At 40.3% G+C, this 17609-nt stretch overlaps 1 protein-coding gene across 2 annotated transcripts in view; it reads right to left on the bottom strand.

Annotated features, from left to right (window-relative positions):
- The window catches only part of ADGRA1 (adhesion G protein-coupled receptor A1), a 452787-nt gene that overhangs the window by 291211 nt on the left and 143967 nt on the right, over positions 1–17609 (bottom strand). For both annotated transcript variants that reach the window (XR_013233660.1, XM_077350198.1), the window contains exons 5-6: positions 15897–15968; positions 13855–14018 (exon numbers count right to left, since the gene is read on the bottom strand). Coding sequence is in view for 1 of the 2 variants with exons in the window: in XM_077350198.1 (XP_077206313.1) it covers positions 13855–14018; positions 15897–15968 (236 nt within the window). In the remaining variant the exon portion in view is untranslated. The remainder of the gene's footprint in view (positions 1–13854; positions 14019–15896; positions 15969–17609) is intronic.

The following is a 17609-nucleotide window of genomic DNA, read 5'->3' as shown; positions in this document are numbered from 1 at the left end:
GAACATATTCAAATGGCCTCAAATACTGGGAAAGGGATGGCATACCCAAATGTTACCTCTGTATTCCGCTGGGTTCAAGTCCCTGCTGCTCAGTTTAAAAATGGAACTCTGCATCTCTTTTAGCAGATTGCTCAATTAAAGTAAATCTCTTGAGTAAATCCTTTTATCATACCTCTTCTTTTGGCTACCCCTTCTGAAGATGATCCTGGAAATGCATATAAACCATCCCCTGTGGAATTATATGATAATTATTGCCAGAAAGCCTAAATCTGACAGAGAGCTTACAAACAACCATGTGCCATTTGTGTATTGTTATATATTTATGTTAATAAGTATTTTATATGTGCATGTTCAGTTTAACAATTCTCTCCATATTAAACGGGTGGCAAACAGAGAAAGAGTATGAATCAACATTAGGCAAAGATTACATTGTAACAAGTCTGTAAAGAAAAAATAATTAAAAACATTTATTGTCTCCACATCTGCTGCACAGAAATATGCTTAACAGCATGGACTGAAAATGTATCTCAACGCTCAACATGCAAGAGAGCCTTATGAAAATTCTATCCCACCATCTCATGTCACTTCACTTCCTAATTGCTATGCAGTAAATCACAAGAAGATGTGATATAAAATAAATATATCAATAAAAATGAAACATTAGATTGCCTGGTCTCAAGCAGTTAAAACCTTTGGAAGGTTATCAATGTAGAAACCTCTCATTAAAGTTAGATGAATTTTGTTTTACTTAAACAATGAAAGTAATAGAATATTTGCATAATATATCCTTGTAAGGGAAATACATTTTGTTCTTCCAAGATGAGCACAACAGGTAAGCCTTGCCTCAAGATGATGGGCAGAGGAATGTCTGGCATACAGAGAGATGATGACCATGAGACCCCCCCCCCCCGGGGACCTCCATTTTCTTGATGGTATAAACTCACGTGTAGATGGTATAACCTTCTGTGCACGTGTAGGCTTTAATGTGGGCTCAGAAACAAGTGAAGGATCCCAAATTAAAAGGATGCCAAGGGAGGAAATGAATGCAGGACTGCTCCTCCATCAATCATATGCAGAAACCCACTCAAAGAGGGATTCAGTTGAGTGTCATTTCTTTCAAGAACCCCAGAGATTCCTGCTTGATAATCTGATCCTAACCCACAACCCCGAATGAGCAATGGGCCTACCCCAGCAATGTCTTTCCTTTTGAAATGATTGTAGAGGAAGATTTCAGCCCTTCCCTGATCACAGTAAATGTCCAGGCAAACATTCTAGATCTCCCCTAGGGAATATTCAAGTCAAGTCCAAGGGAATATTTTTGGCACTTTAAATTCAAAAAGGGAAATTATCCTCCACAAAAAGGAAACCATTTCAAATACGCGCGCACACACCTCATTACACTTTTATTATTTTTGCATTCCAGTGCCAAAGACCCTTCTTCTCAGAATCCCTGGGTAAAATGTATTACAAAGTCACCCTCTGAGTCCCAATTTTTTTAGCCAGTTGGAAATCACTTTGTTGTCCCAGCCTTACAATGGGTCTCTCATCTCCGTCAGATCCTGAATCCTTGCTCCACTGTGCTTTCTGCCTTCGCCTAGTCAGTTCCACCTACCAACACAGCTTCTTTACCACCAAGGATACTTCCCTTCCCTTGGATCAAACTCCAAGTCTTTGTTTGCTCTTAGAAAGTTTATTTTCCCTGCAGGTAAAAAGCTGTTCGAGGAAAAGGTTTTGTGTTTTATTGCTGCTACAGTTCTATTCGGTATTTTTCATTACTTCCCTATCGTACTGCATAAATTACTTTGATTTCTTTTTATGTTAGCAAAATAAAATAAAAAACCCTTTGGTTAAAGAGTCTTTCCCCCATCATTTTTCCAAGTGTCAATCTTTATCTCCATAAACACAGGCAATATGATCCCAAGCATTTAAGTACCCAAAACACTGATCTGGGTAAAAGAAGTTCCCAGAAAAGGGCCAAAACCTAAAGCAACAAGGAGTATCTTTTTGCCCAGATAGGTAGGTGCAAATGATTCATGTTCGAGTCGGACTGACCATTCAACTCACAAGGAAAGCTCCTAGTGGACTCTTGCGGTGGAGGGCAACTGACAGCCAGAAGCAAACAGAAACAAGACCCAAGAACTCAGTCAGTATTTGCAGAAGCTGGCCAGATCTGGCCTGGCCAGGAACATCCACTGGGGGTAATATAAAATGTAATCTCACCCAAAATGTAAATCTGGAACCACCTCTGTTTTCTAGAAAAAAGAAAGAATCAGGTTCCTCCTCTTCTGAAGGGCAGGAGCTAGCAGAGCTGCCACCAGCTATAGTCACCTCAGCTCTCCTCAGAATATGTGCCAGACAATGTGGTGATTGGTTGCTGAAAAATAACAGCTCAGTCATAATGACTCTAATTAGTTGAACGACACCAAGGAGATTCAACCATAATCATTATCATTACCTCTGATACAAAACTGAATTTTTAAAAACTATTTTCTAAGCAAAATAATTTTAGTGTACAAAGCAGGCTTTCTCAACCAGAGTTTCATGAAACCCTGGGGTTTCTTGATGGCCCTGGAAGGGTTTCCTGAATGGGTGGGAATTAATTTTTAGATAGTTTTTAAAATTTGTTAAACTTTTATTGGCTAATATGGCCATACTGAGAGCCTCTTGTGGCGCAGAATGGTAAAGCAGCCGACATGCTGTCTGAAGCTCTGACCATGAGGCTGGGAGTTCAATCCCAGCAGCCGGCTCAAGGTTGACTCAGCCTTCCATCCTTCCGAGGTCGGTAAAATGAGTACCCAGCTTGCTGGGGGGTAAACGGTAATGACTGGGGAAGGGAATGGCAAACCACCCTGTATTGAGTCTGCCAAAAAATGCTAGAGGGCGTCACCCCAAGGGTCAGACATGACTCGGTGCTTGCACAGGGGATACCTTTACCTTTTACCTTTATGGCCATACTGATCTGCCGTCTTTCCCACAATAGCCAATAGGGGGTGGGAAGGGGAGAGGTCCTGGGTGGGTATGTACACAACTATGCTTCCCAACCATATTCTGCACAATTGTGTCACTTCTGGGATTTCTCACAGTCTGAAAAATGTTTCAGAGATTTTTCAAGGGTAAAGAACTTGAGAAAGGCAGGTATATAGAAATGCATGATAGCCAAAAAGTGGTTTTCAACTGAATTCCAGAAAGTTTAGGTTTTGTGTGACACTGAACTTTCTTTCTTTCTTTTTCTTTCTTTCTTTCTTTCTTTCTTTCTTTCTTTCTTTCTTTCTTTCTTTCTTTCTTTCTTTCTTTCTTTCTTTCTTTCTTTCTTTCTTTTCTGCCTGCCTGCCTGCCTGCCTGCCTGCCTGCCTGCCTGCCTGCCTGCCTGCCTGCCTGCCTGCCTGCCTGCCTGCCTGCCTGCCATTAGATTTTTACCCTGCCACTCCCACACAAGCTGGCTCGCGGTGGCTCACAACATAGTAAAAGCATAAATACCCCATAAAATACAATCTAAAACAGCAAAAACAACAAAGATGGCTATCACACAATCCCCCATTAGGCCCAAATTTCTTGATTCATCTGTTCCTGGCTATGTCGGTCCAGTATCAGATGTAAATGTGGGGCGATGGTAGGCCCCCTTCTGGGAGGAGGGTCCAGATTATACAAGGATGGGGAAGGACCCACTCTTATCATCAGGTATTCAGCCCAGCCTCAACCAAAAGCCTGGCAGAAGAGCTCCATCTTGCAGTCCCTGCAGAACCCAGAGAGTTCTGACAGGGCCTTCAGCTCTTCTGGGAGCTCTTTCCACCAGGAAGTTTTTCCAGGCTCATTCCCACAGTGAAGGTATTCACATATTTTAAAATGTGTTTTCAAGCATTTTTAACATGTCTTTTCAAGATATTTAACATTCTTATTCTCTTGCTTTTGCCGTAATTACGGCTGTCCGTGTATTGAAATTGTAATGGCCTTGGTTTTGTTTGCTTGCTTAGATGGCTTCTAAGATAGGAGTTATTTTGCAATAAGCAAGTTTCTTGCTATTTCCAGCTCAAAGTTCCTTCCAACCATAGAGTCAGACTGATTAGGGCTATAGTCAACACCTTTGGCCCTAAAAAATCCTCTGACCAGGAGGCAAATACAAACATTTTGATTAAACTTAATTTTAAAGAGAAGCTGATGTGGTTCTTCCTACTGTATTGTTTTGAAACCACTAGAGCAGAGGTAGTCAACCTGTGGTCCTCCAGATATTCACAGACTACAATTCCCATTAGCCCCTGCCAGCAAATTCTGGCAGGGGCTCATGGGAATTGTAGTCCGTAAACACCTGGAGGACCACAGGTTGACTACCCTTGCACTAGAGAACAGAGGTCTCCATCGTATAGATATCTATCCTGTGGGCTTCAGAAAACGGGAAGTCTTGGAGGTCTACACAAAACTGAATCAAAATGGTAACTAAGTCAGGGAAGTATGAGAGCTAATTGTATTAATGCTGCCTTAATTAGAAATTGGGATAAATGTTTTAGCAGTCTTAGGCTGGCTTATTTCCTATTGAAACCATGGACTTCTTCATTGGAATTTTGGGCAATTTTGCAAGCTGAGAACTTTGACTTGTGGTTCAAGGTTGGTTTGGGTGAGATTTACTGATATTCACAACACAGGCAATTTTTTGACATTTCAGGAAATAGCAAGAAAGTGTGCCAGAGACAGGATTCCATTGTTTCAATACTTCCAGCTGAGACATGGTACTTAACTAGAGTTTGCCACCTCTGGGTTGAGAAAAACCTGGAGACTTTGGAGGGGTGCAGCCTGCAGAGGGTAGGGTTTGAGAAAGGGATGGGCTTCAATGGGATATAATGCCATATAGCCATTTCCTCCAGGGGAACTGATATCAGCTGTAATTCTGGGGGATCCCCAGGTCCCACCTGGAGGATAACATCCCTATATTAAACACATTCTACATCTGCAAATATATTTAGACCTCTAAAAAAGACAGAAAATACTTTTACTACTCAAGGGCAAACTAAAGGACTGTTGGCTATGGTATACTCATGCCTGCAAGAAAATTACAAAACAAGGTGGGATTATAACAGGAGATGGGAAATAGATGTATGAGCATAATTCCCCATTTTAAAAAAGTTGGAAAGCTTTTAAAGCCTTTACCACGATTTCTCTAAATACAGGAATTAGGGAGAGAATGTATTCAAGATGGCTTGTATAATAGATGCTTAACAGGAATTACAGATGGCCTCTGACCCCACTCAGTTTAGCTAAGATTTCAGGAGTTGGAAATGCAATTTTATGTTGAAAATGCATTTTTAAAGGTGATTTTGCTCTATTACATTTCCAACATTTTATTTACATATCCTGGACCTCTTTCACTCCTGGGAATCCCAGCCCCATCCTCCACCAGTTGCCAGGAGGGATATGGCAACCATAACATAATCAATACTTATAGTACTTGCAGGTATGTAAAGCATGGCCAGTACAGAAATGCATGCAAACATGAATACCATCTATTAAATATTGGAATAATCACAATCCATCCTGCAAGGTACAATAATAGTTGTTGGAATATATTTAGGAGACCCTTCCAGAGTTGCATAGGTGTTCCTGAACAATTTGAGAATGACAATTTCTAAAGATAGGAACACACATCTTATTGTTGTAATTATGCAATAATTTCAGGACAACTGTATGCCATATCTGCTGCTAAAGACAATGTTTCTCATCATATCATATAATAATAATAATAAAACACACACAAAAATACTCTGACTTGGTCATTTGGATACTGAATGTGAAGATGAATAAGACAGCCACACAGCTAGCAAGCAACTTCAGACAACAAGAAATATGAACAGCCACAAATCAAAGAAATTACCACACCTGCAACACATGGGGGAAATTCTCTGGAATCGGCTGTGTGCCAGGCAGCACAAATCAATGTGTTCTGTCTCTATGCTCATGTTTTAATGATTCTAAACAAAAACAAAACAAGCCCAATATTCATGTCAAAAGAATTCTGTTGTCAGTTCTATACCTTATTTAAGGCAGGCCCACTTTTTAAAAAATTGCTATTTATGGCAAGTAGAGAATCAAAGAATAATAGAGTTGGAAGGGACATCATGGGTCATCTAGTCCAACCTCCTGCACTATGCTGGACACTCACATCCCAATCGCTCATCTACTATAACTTGCCACCCCTTTGCCTTCACAGAATCAGCCTCTCCATCAGATGGCTATCTAGCCTCTGTTTAAAAATGTCCAAAGATGGAGAACCCACCACCTCCCGAGGACCACTGTTCCACTGAGAAACCACTCTAACTGTCAGGAACTTCTTCCGGATGTTTAGATGGAATTTCTTTTGAATTAATTTCATGCCATTAGTTCTGGTCTGTCCCTCTCAGGCAAGAGAGAAGAATTCTGCTCCATCATCTGTATGGTTTTAAATACTTGAAGATGGTTATCAGATCCCCTCTCATTCGTCTCCTCTCTAGGCTAAACAGACCAACTTCCCCCAACCTTTCTTCATACATCTTGGTCTCCAAACCCCTCACCATCTTTGTCGCCCTCCTCTGGACACGTTCTAGTTTGTCAACATCCCTCTTCAATTGGGGTGACCAAAACTGAACACAGTACTCCAAGTGAGACCGAACCAGAGCAGAGTAAACCGTTACCATCACCTCCCATGATCTGGACACGATACTCCATTTGATGCAGCCCAAAATCCCATTTGCCTTTTTAGCCACTGAGTAGCACTGCTGCCTCATGTTCAATGTATGGTCTAATAAGTCTCATAGATCCTTTTCGCACATGCTACTGCCAAGACAAGTCTCCCCCATCTTATATTGGTGTATTTGGTTTTTCCTACCTAAATGCAGAACTTTATATTTGTCCCTATTGAACTTCATTTTATTCAGTTTAACCCACTTCTCGAGCCTATCAAGATCATCCTGTATTCTGTTGCTGTCTTCAGTTGTGTTTGCTACCCCTCCCAATTTAGTATCATCTGCAAATTTAATAAGTATCCCCTCTAATCCTTCATCCAAATCATTTATAAATATGTTGAACAACACAGGCCCCAGGATAGATCCTTGGGGTACTCCACTTGTTACTCTTTTCCAAGAAAATGCTGAACCATTAGCAAGTACCCTCTGGATATGATTTGTCAACCAGTTATTGATACACCTGACAGAATTAGGATCCATACCGCATTTTACCAACTTGTCAACAAGAATACCATGTGGAACGTTATCAAAAGCTTTACTGAAATCCAGATAAACTATGTCCATGGCATTCCCCTGATCCAGCAAGGTAGTCACTTTCTCGAAAAAAGAGATAAAGTTGGTCTGACATGACTTGTTCTTGCGAAACCTATGCTGAGTCTTAGAAATCACAGTTCTCAGTTACAGCTGCTCAAGGACCGAGTGTTTGAGTATTTTTCCAAAATTTTGCCAGCTACAGATGTCAAGCTGACGGGTCGATAATGATCTGGATCCTCCTTTTCCCCTTTCTTGAAGATGGGGACAACATTTGCCCGCCTCCAATCCTCTGGCACCTCACCTGTCCTCCAAGAAGTGTCAAAAATAATGGATAGAGGTTCAGAGATGACATCTGCAAGTTCTTTTAGTACCCTTGGATGCAGTTCATCTGGCCCAGAAGACTTTGTTTCATTTAAAGTCATTTACTTTGGTCATAAGTATCATGCCAGGGTACTTTAGCAGTCTAATATTCACCTAATTTCCCCCTATATCCTCCTACCTCATTGTTTCTTCTTTCCTTACACTGCAACCCATATAGTCTCTCTTCATTGCCTTTTTTCTTCTTTGGCCCACCTATGTTTTTGTCCTCCCCTCATCCCAGTTGTCCCTCTCAGGGTAAACTCTGGATGAGTTGCACAGTGGCCCTTGGCAGGCCTTCCTGGGTTGCATGGTGTTCATTCCCAGCAGGAATTAGTTTTGTAGATAGAGTCTAGTGGTCAACAAGTGTGTCCCAAGGAAGTCCTCCTCCATTAGGGGACATGGCAGGGCAAAGGGATGGTACCTTTCTTAGGGCTACTTCAGCCATTTAGTTCCCCCCGCATGGCTCAGTTTTACAGAAATATGAAGGGGGGAAAACTCATGTAAGGTCAATGAAAAAAACAAATTGCCACGCCTTCTTATATTTCTTTATTATTGGATATGTACAAATGAATATTTTCAGTACCATTCCAATGCACTGAAATCATGTAGTATTCAGGAAAGATTTTCCTCTTTCAGAGCTTATTTTTAATGTTTTTTTATGTTAGTAAAATAATGGTAAAGTAATAGTAAAAATATTATTGTGATACAACTATGATGAACTGTACTTAGCACAGGAAATAGTATGTTAGCTTTGTGTTAATATATATTAAATATTAGTGTCAATTATACATTTATGTTATGTTAAGTAAAAATGCTACTTTATTTTTCAACTGAAGAAGCCAAAACTTGTGGAACCAGTACTTATACCAATATATTGGTACTGAAAATATTGATTTGTATATATCCAATAATAAAGGAATATAGTTGGCCTCATTGACCCTACATGGGTTTCTTTTCCTTCATATTATTGTTACTGTGTACTCATTTTGTCCTTTTTTTGTTTACAGGAACCAGTGCTTGTAGGAGTGATACTGTTGTGGTTGCCTAGCAGCCCCTCCTAATAGCCACTGTTATCTCAAAACGTAGTCTCAGTAGCACACTTTTCTTAAAGCTACATCTCCTATTTGGTGGGAGTTTTATTATTCCAAAGCGTATTTTTCTAGATTTCAGATTTTTCTGTCAACCTGGTGTTTTCTGTGGTTTAATCAGGAAAAATAAAATTATTTTATATCCAATATGGATGAAATTATCTAGGACAATCCTAGGTTTCCACTTGCAGACCACTCATATATGTGAGAGCCAGTTTGGTGTAGTGATTAGGAGTGCGGACTTCTAATCTGGCATGCCAGGTTCAATTCTGCGCTCCCCCACATGCAACCAGCTGGGTGACCTTGGGCTCACCACGGCTCTGATAAAGCTGTTCTGACCGAGCAGTAATATCAGGGCTCTCTCAGCCTCACCCACCCCACAGGGTGTCTGTTGTGGGGAGAGGAATAGAAAGGCGATTGTAAGCCGCTTTGAGCCTCCTTCGGGTAGGGAAAAGCGGCATATAAGAACCAACTCTTCTTCTTCTTCTTCATAAGGAAGCCCAGGGTGCTACTTATCTCCACAAGGGTATCATTCGCCTCCCGTGCTCTTCTGAATATAACAAACCTGAGGGGCAGACTTGTGTGTGTATGTGTGTGTGTGGGGGGGGATATTTATTCAGCAATTCTCTCAGAATAAAGATCCAGTTTTAAAAGGCATAGATCGGAAAGGAATCAGAAAACACAGAAAAGATCAAATAAATTGTTTCTTGTTAACTCAAAATGCATAGGGGTTCTCTGATTGAAAGCAAACAGAGGTAACAAAGATGGCCAGATGCTGATATGGTTCCCCATTCTTGCTGGTTCGCAGTTCAAGGGTTCATCATTGACTAATCAGAAAAGGATGGGCTTATGCCAAGTTTCCTTCTTTTAAAAGCTGCAGATTGATGAATTACTATGCCAGGCTTGTGAGTTTTTTAATTTAGTAAGTTTGAGGTTGCAGGAAATGCTAAGAACAAGGTACAAAGGTCTCTTGGCAGGTCCTCCAGAATTGTCAGAGAGAAGGAAGTTTTCTATTATCCCTCTTCCCCCCCCCCATACCTGATATTCTACTTTCAAAATGATATGGGTATAAGAAATCTAGACCACTTATTTAATTGCTTTAAGCTCCTGGAATGGAGTTTTGTTCAGCCAAGACTCTCAAACATATATGGTCTTTCTTCCTTAAATACATCATTCTCATGTCTAAAAGAAACAACTTGGAAGTATCTGTTAAAAGCCTAGCCTTGGTTTAAACATGGAACCATATGAAACATGAAAGAACCAGATATATGTAGATTTGCCCTCTTTGTGCCAATCAACTTCTTTTTATTCTTGAAAATGAAACTTTTAGGACATAACTCCTGCCCTCTAGGTGCGTATGAAATCTGAAAGAAACAGAAGAGGGGAACTGCTAAAATAAAAGGGATGGATATAATTTTTTAATACTGGAAAAACACTGAACACAGACTTCACTTTTATGCTGTGTACAAAATATACCATGGAGAACAATCATTCAAATAATTTTAAAACTCCAATAAATCTTAGCTACTGAAACAAACCACATCAACTATTAAATCAGTAGGCCGAGATCACCCACTACTGGTCTACAGGGAAAGATATCTTTCCTGTTTTCACTAAGTGAAAACACTAAATGATAAGATCAGTGATGATAATATCATGTTTCTCTTTGCAAAAAATCCAGAAATCTACTTTGGTCTGCCAAGTCTATGTTCTTGTTCTTCTTAGGCTCTCTTTTCCCATTTTCTTATAGTCCATTACAAATGCCATTTCTTTTATTTACCCTGTTTTCTCAGGCCATGTTATTTATTTGACCACTTGCAATCTACCACAGGCAACTGGTTAGGAAGGGGGGGCTAACTGGGAGCAAGGAGAAGCTTAGGCTAGCATCACTGGCAACATCACTTCCAGCAGCACTAAAATGACATTATCATATCACCCACAACACAGGGATGTTCTGGTATCTGGGCAAAAACTCTATGCTCAAAGTCATTTTTACTACTGAGTTCTTGCCCAGATACTACAGCATCTCTGCACTGATGGCAATGCAGTGACATCACTTCCAGAGCACCCCAGAAATGATGTCACTGTATTGCTGGCAATGCTGGCCTAGGTTTCCTTTTGTGGCTGGTATGTCTTCCATCAGCCAGTTGATCAGCCCTGAGGAGGGGCCCTGGAGTGGGAGACCCCCTGCTCAAAGCAGGGTCCTGGCAACCCTAATCTACCCCTTTCTCAAAAGGGGTTCAAGGCAGTTCACAACAAAATTTGCAATGAAGCAAATAATAATAAAACAGATGAGTAAACAATTTAAAATATGAGCCGATATGAAACAGCAACAATCAGTTTTAAAAAGATCACCATAAAAAAGTCATGCAGGCCTTAACAAAGGCCACCGTTGGCCAAGCTCCCAACCTCTATTCAGAGAACATGTATTTGGGCCCACTGCTGTAAAGTACAAACAGCAGATTGATGCTATTCAGACCATCAGGAAGGACAGCTCAACAGGCAGTTACAGATAAGGAAGAGATGGTTCCTAATGTGGCTGGGCTCCATGTTACGAAGAGCTTTAAAACACTTTACATTGATCTTGGAAACAAGCGACTTACCAACCAAGCTGTCTCAAAAATTGATGTTTGTGCACTGACTTGTTTGAGCAAAAGAATGAGCTAGTTAAATTACAGTGCTACAGTAGCATATACCAGGATAGCCAGAACATCTGAACATCAATCTTAATTCAAAGTTCCTAGAGGTGCTACTGCCTCTGCCCAGTTGGCTCACACAATAGCAGGGCAGCAGTCCCTGTCTCTCCTTCCCCATCTTTCCCTTCCCACAAGCTGCCTCTGGCAGCCTGGTTCACGTGATAATATGGGGGCAGGGGCAGCCATGGTTCTTCCACCTTCACCTGCCTGGCTCATGGCAAGGAAATGGAAGTGGCTCCTACCCTCCTCTCATCTGCCCCCAGTATTTCCACTTTATCATGCCTGGCTCATGTCACGGTGGATTCTGCACCTTCAGCCTACTTACCTCCCTCATAAAGACAACCTAGATCCCATGACACAGCATGGACATCTCTGTCTTTTCCCCCAAACTTAAAATTTTAGGGTTTCTTCCTTGAAAACCCGAGAATGTTCCAGGTATATAGAAATATAACTTCCCCATCTGTTCTTGGCCTCATTCTCTGGGTTTATTTTTAAATCTGCATGGGAGTATCTCAGTCTTTTGAAAGCTTTTACGACTCAGTCTACCATTCGCCTGAAAGTAGAGGTAAAGCTAATCCTTCAATGGTTGGAAAGGCGACAAGTAGACAAACACAACTTGACATTTATTCCATGCCATCAATAATATAACTCAATGAAAATAAAATGTTTACCTGAACAAAAGATGCAATAAGAACTTCTTTTGGTATATCACATACAAATGTATGAGATGGTTATCTCAGAGGAAGGTGAGGGCCATCAAAATTATGTAACTTCATTCTTTACATGAAAGACATTTTAAATCTTATTTCATGTTTTTGTTGCACTTTCTTAAACCTTAATACTGCACTGTATATATTTGTCATCTTATACCTGTTTCATAGCTATATAACACCAGCTAGTTACTGGTAAGCTCCCGTCAGCTAACAATCTCAATTACATTCAAACAAAATAAAAGCTTAAAAACCATAATATAACAATCAAGTGTCACTAGAACAAGAGTGATTAAATGCTAAGCCTTTTCAAAAAGAACTCAGTTTAACAAGAGATTGTTAAAGGCTTCCTTTTTTTAAACAGCCTGCAAAAACAACTTTTCCTTGTAGACCTTTTGAAAGAATGACAGAGATGACACCTTATGCTTTCCTTCTGAGACCAATTAGGTACAAAGGGGGAATGATAGAAAAATGCATGGAATTGCCAACAGATGTACACACCCCTCTTCAGGGCGGCAAAAGACCCAAAGGATGGATTTAAATGTTCCATGAATCTTTTAGCAAACCAAGTCTTGGGAGAAAGGATGGTGCGCAATCCTTGAGGTTGTCTGACCCACCTTTTGCATACATTCTCTTAAGGCTATAGGGGCTTCCCTCTGTTCCCTGGATAGGGATGCTAGGGTCCAGGTGGGAATGGAGAATCCTTGAGAATTACAGCTCACTTCTAGGCTACAGAGATCCATTTCGCAGGTAAAAATGGATGATTTGGAGGGGAGCCTCTGTGGCATTGTATTCCACTGAGGTCCCTGTCCTCCATAGGCTCTATCCCTAAACCTCCAAGAGTTTCCCAATCTGGATCTGGCAACACTAACCCCCCCATGCCCTGTTGGTGACTGGGGCGGGGGGGCTATCAATCCTATCCCTGGATCCTTAAAAAATATCATTCCTGGGGGCTATTGAACATTTCTCTGAGATGGCCTTCCTATGAACTGCACAAAAAAAATTAACAACCTAAAAACAAATACCATGCTTCTGTGCCTGGACTCAGTTTTATGGGTGCTTCTCAATTTCACTTTGCAGTCTACTGCAAAGTACTCCTCGATTTATTATTATACTAGATTCAAAGTTTATTAGAATGAGCTTTGAAAGCCCCCCCCCCACTCCACGACTGCCCAGCATGCCCGGTGGCCAAGCGAGGCAGCAGGTATGCTGGGCATCCATGGGGAAGCCATCCCTAGTCCCCTACCTCCTGGTGAGGCTGTGGCTTGTGCAGGGCTTGCCGAGCACAGCCACTGCCTCTGCGAGGCGGCATGCGTGCTCGGTGGGCCCCAAAGAAGCCATCCCCGGCCCCCTCCTTGCCGTCGAGCCCATCGACTGGACTGATTGTGTACTCACGGCGCTTGGGTCGGCATGGCTTCTGAGCAGAGCTCTGGCTTGTGCTGGTGAGGGCCCAATCGGAAGGCGCCTTCAGATTGGGCCCTCACCCGACTGGCTAGAACTGTTGTCTGTCCTGGTGAGGGGCCCCACCCACTCTCCACCCATTTACACCTTAGCCTTTTATGTTTATACAGTGACATCTGTATAAAGATGGCACTTGTTATTCAGCCAAGCTTTACAACCTCAGCAAATTTGGGTTCAAATAGTTTCAAAATTTTACAATATCACTCATACAAGTCACCACATTATCCTTCAGTATATATATATATTTTGAGGACTAAAAAAAACCCCGTAATGCTGTTTTTAAAAGTGTACAACTCACCACATATTAGTTGATTTTCCTTCAGGTTCCGAAATACAGCTCCTTGTAAAATCCTGGGATAAGCACAAACTGTTTCCTCAGAGATCCGAACAGAGGCATTTTTAGCCCATTGTAAGACCCATTTGAGATTACAATCACATATCAGCGAATCAGTGTAGAAATGTCTAAAAGTCAAATAATAATAATAATAATAATAGTATTAATAATAAAGATAATAATCTATATTCTTCCTGTAAGCTCAGGGAAGGTTACAGTATGTTAAAACGATCCATTCTTTAAAACTAGTAGAAATATTAGGTATTAACAACCTTTATTTACATTCAGCCTCATCTTGATAAAGCTTGGGAGAATTCCATCTCTTTCCTGGGGGGGGGGGGTCAGTCTTCCATCTATTTTCTATCCAAACAAATAAATATGGAAGGCATGTATTTTCTTTTTGAAATTATTATTTATAACACTATATCTGTAGCTATCGAGGTTCCTGCTTTTATTCTGAATGGTTTCAGACGTCAATGACATTCATGTACGACAGTTCACAGATACTGTGTACCTTGTTTTGGTTTTTAGCACACATTATCCTGGTTTCTACAGATATACCAATAAGCTTCCTGCTTATGTTTGTGCTGTCAACCTAAAATGAATATCTGAAGAAAGGAAATGATTTTTCTCCAAATGCCATAAGTTCGATAACTGAGAATAACTTACGGATGTCTGAAGGTCAACCTAACCACCTCCCATTATACAGTATTGTTGGAAACTCAGGGTTTTTAAACTTTTACTTATCCTCTTCATTTGAAACATAGTTTCACCAAAAATAGTATATTTACTTATTTTCTTATATTTATATCTCAACTTTCTTGCATGACACAGAAAACTGCATAGCTAGGGTTTGCCATGTGGTTTCCTGTCCTTGCTGATCAGAACAAACCAACTTCAAAAAATTTCACTCCATTCCCAGATCCAATGATCACAAAGAAGTATATATTTATATTAAATTATGGTTAGACCTACAGAGCACCCATGTCTAATCCATGTAAAAATTTAAACATTCAATAATAATAAAATGTAATTTTTAGAATCACTGAGTTATAGTTGAGCATAGGAATTCTGAGCTGGCATTTTAGGTAAAAAATGTGTGTGATCTCTGAGCTCTTTCTAAATAAAGAATGTTTGATACAGTTTCCATCCTTTTATTGAACAGGGACCATATTCAGTTCCTAATTCAATGAACCCAACAGAAGTATAGACTCCACAAAATTTAACAATATGGTTGAAGCTAGGGTGAGGGTCCCAATATTCGGACTGAGGATCCCCCTATGGTGTTATCAGATCTGGCACCTCACTCCCAATGGTAGAAGGTTTTGCCTCTGGCTAGACAAGAAGGGTGGGATATTAGAAGATTTATTTATTGCCTGCCACCTTAGTTGTTGGTTGTAATAAAGGAAGTTTTATGGGGCTTTTATTATGTTTTACTCTTTTATTATCATAAACAACCATAAGCCCACTAGGGAGTAGCAGTATATAAATTGAAATATAAATAATTAAAAAAAACTCTTATTTGCCAACAAGAGGAATATTTAAATGTTTTAAATATAATATGTTCATTTAATCTAAGTATGGCTGTAATGAACATCTAAGAGGTTTTATGTAAATCCTGTAAGGAATCCATTGTTTGTACTCTGCTTTCATTCATCCGTTCATAAAATGTAAGGGAAATTAACCGCAAAGCTTCAGTGTTTTTAAAGTCAACTTCAAATTGAGAAGAAAACCTTTTTATAAAGCTATTACTGCAGATTTTACCATTGTGACTCCAGCACAATTGCTTAATATTCCAAAGATCTGAAATTAGTCCAAGGCACAGAAAGTAATTAGTATGCATTTTATAAAAATCCAACCAGGGAAGTAATATTATTTTCAGCCCTTATTAATTATAGTTGGAACATGCAATACCCAAACTCTAGATAATGATAGATAAATAATACTGCGTTGATATGTGAAAATGGTACCCAAAGAAGGCATTTACATGATGAAGCTGTACTTACAAGGCTTTCAAAGCTAAGAGCTCAGAAAAAAGTCCGTTCATGAGACTTGAAAAAATGTTCCCTGATAAATTCCTAAGGGAGAGGGGGGAAAAGTGATTATTTCAAATAACAGCAAAAATATGTCTTTAATTGTGTTATATTTTTATCAGTGACAGAAAAAAGAAAAGACAAACATGTATTTTTCCATTCTTCTTTGCGAGAACTAAAAATAATGGAAACATACACACAAAGAGAGTAAAATATCTGTTTTTATCTTAGATCCACTGAACAGAAATGTTAGCCAGTGTTATATTGTTAAAAAGATTACAGGACTAATGGAAGGAAATTAACATTAGCCAGTTCATGGGCTCTGATGCACAAATGGAGAATTGTACATGTAATGGATGCTTTGGCTTATTCTAGAAATCAACACTCCAAGGCAATCTGGCCAGGTGTCTGGAGCCCATAGTGAAATGGCTCAAGCAAAGTTGGCTGAAGTTGAATTCAGTCAAAACCGAATGGCTGGGCATGCCAAGAGACAGACGGTGATGATCATGGCTCTTGATGGAGTCCAATTGATATCTGTGAACACCACCAGGAGCTTGGACATGATTTTGGATTCCTCCTTGACAGTGGAGGCCCAAATCACGAATGTCACTCACCTGGCATTCTTCTATCTATGCCAAGCATGACAACAAGGACCTTACCTCTCGGTTCCATGCAATGGTCACCTTCAAGCTAGACTTCTGCAACTTATTCAATATAGGGCTTCCTTTGAGATTGACCTGGAGACTCCAACTGGTTCAAAATACAGCAGCTGTATGGGTCCGTATTGGGAACCAGTGGAGGGTGCATTGGTTCCAGATTGGAGACGAGAGCAAATTCAATGTTTTGCTGTTGGCCTTTAAAACCTTAAATAGTCTAGGACCATTATACCTGTGGGAGTGTCACCCCACTATGTCCTCCAAAGAGTGCTATGGTCTCTGGCCCCAGAGAGGACTCAACCAGAATCAGGGTTTTTTTTGGCTGTGGCTCTGGTCTGGTGGAATGCTCTGCAGGACCTTGATCAGTCCTGTAGGGCCTGTAAGACATAGCTATTCTGCCAGGTCTATGGTAGAGCCAGGAAGATAACACCCTCAACCTTATATGGACTGGCCTCCATAGAAGAACCCAGAAGAACTTATAATCCATTGGAACATTATGGGAAGATTAGTCTCCCAAACAAAGATACCCTCCAATAAAAAGAGCAATATTGATGTTATTATTTCATAGGTAATGTTTCTATCCATGTACAGTGGAAGGATAAGCTGGAGCTGTTTAATATAAATAATGATTTTAAATTTTAATGTATTTATTATTGATGTTATCTATCCTGGGCCTTGCAGAAAGGGCAAGATAGAAAAATAAAGATGACGATGATGATAGAATACAACTGTAGGAGCCACAATACATTCAACTATAATGGGGAGTCAGGTCACACAGATATAATCACAGGACTGTACCTACATAAGAACAGCCCTGCTGCATCCTACCAGAAATTCAGTCCTGCACAGCAGTTGGTCACTTGTTCTGGAGGGTCAACAGGGAACAGAAATCAAGGCCATTCCCTGATATTGCATGCTAGCACTGGGTTTTAGAGGTTTACTGCCTCTGAATGTGAAAATTCCTTCTACTTACCTAGTAACTATTCACTAGGAATATGTCCAAACCACTTTCAAAGCCATCTGTGTTCAC

This window comes from Paroedura picta, chromosome 8 (assembly GCF_049243985.1).
Source record: "Paroedura picta isolate Pp20150507F chromosome 8, Ppicta_v3.0, whole genome shotgun sequence".
Lineage (NCBI taxonomy): Eukaryota > Metazoa > Chordata > Lepidosauria > Squamata > Gekkonidae > Paroedura > Paroedura picta.
Note: the sequence above shows the minus strand (reverse complement) of the source record. Positions and strands in the feature narration are given on the sequence as shown.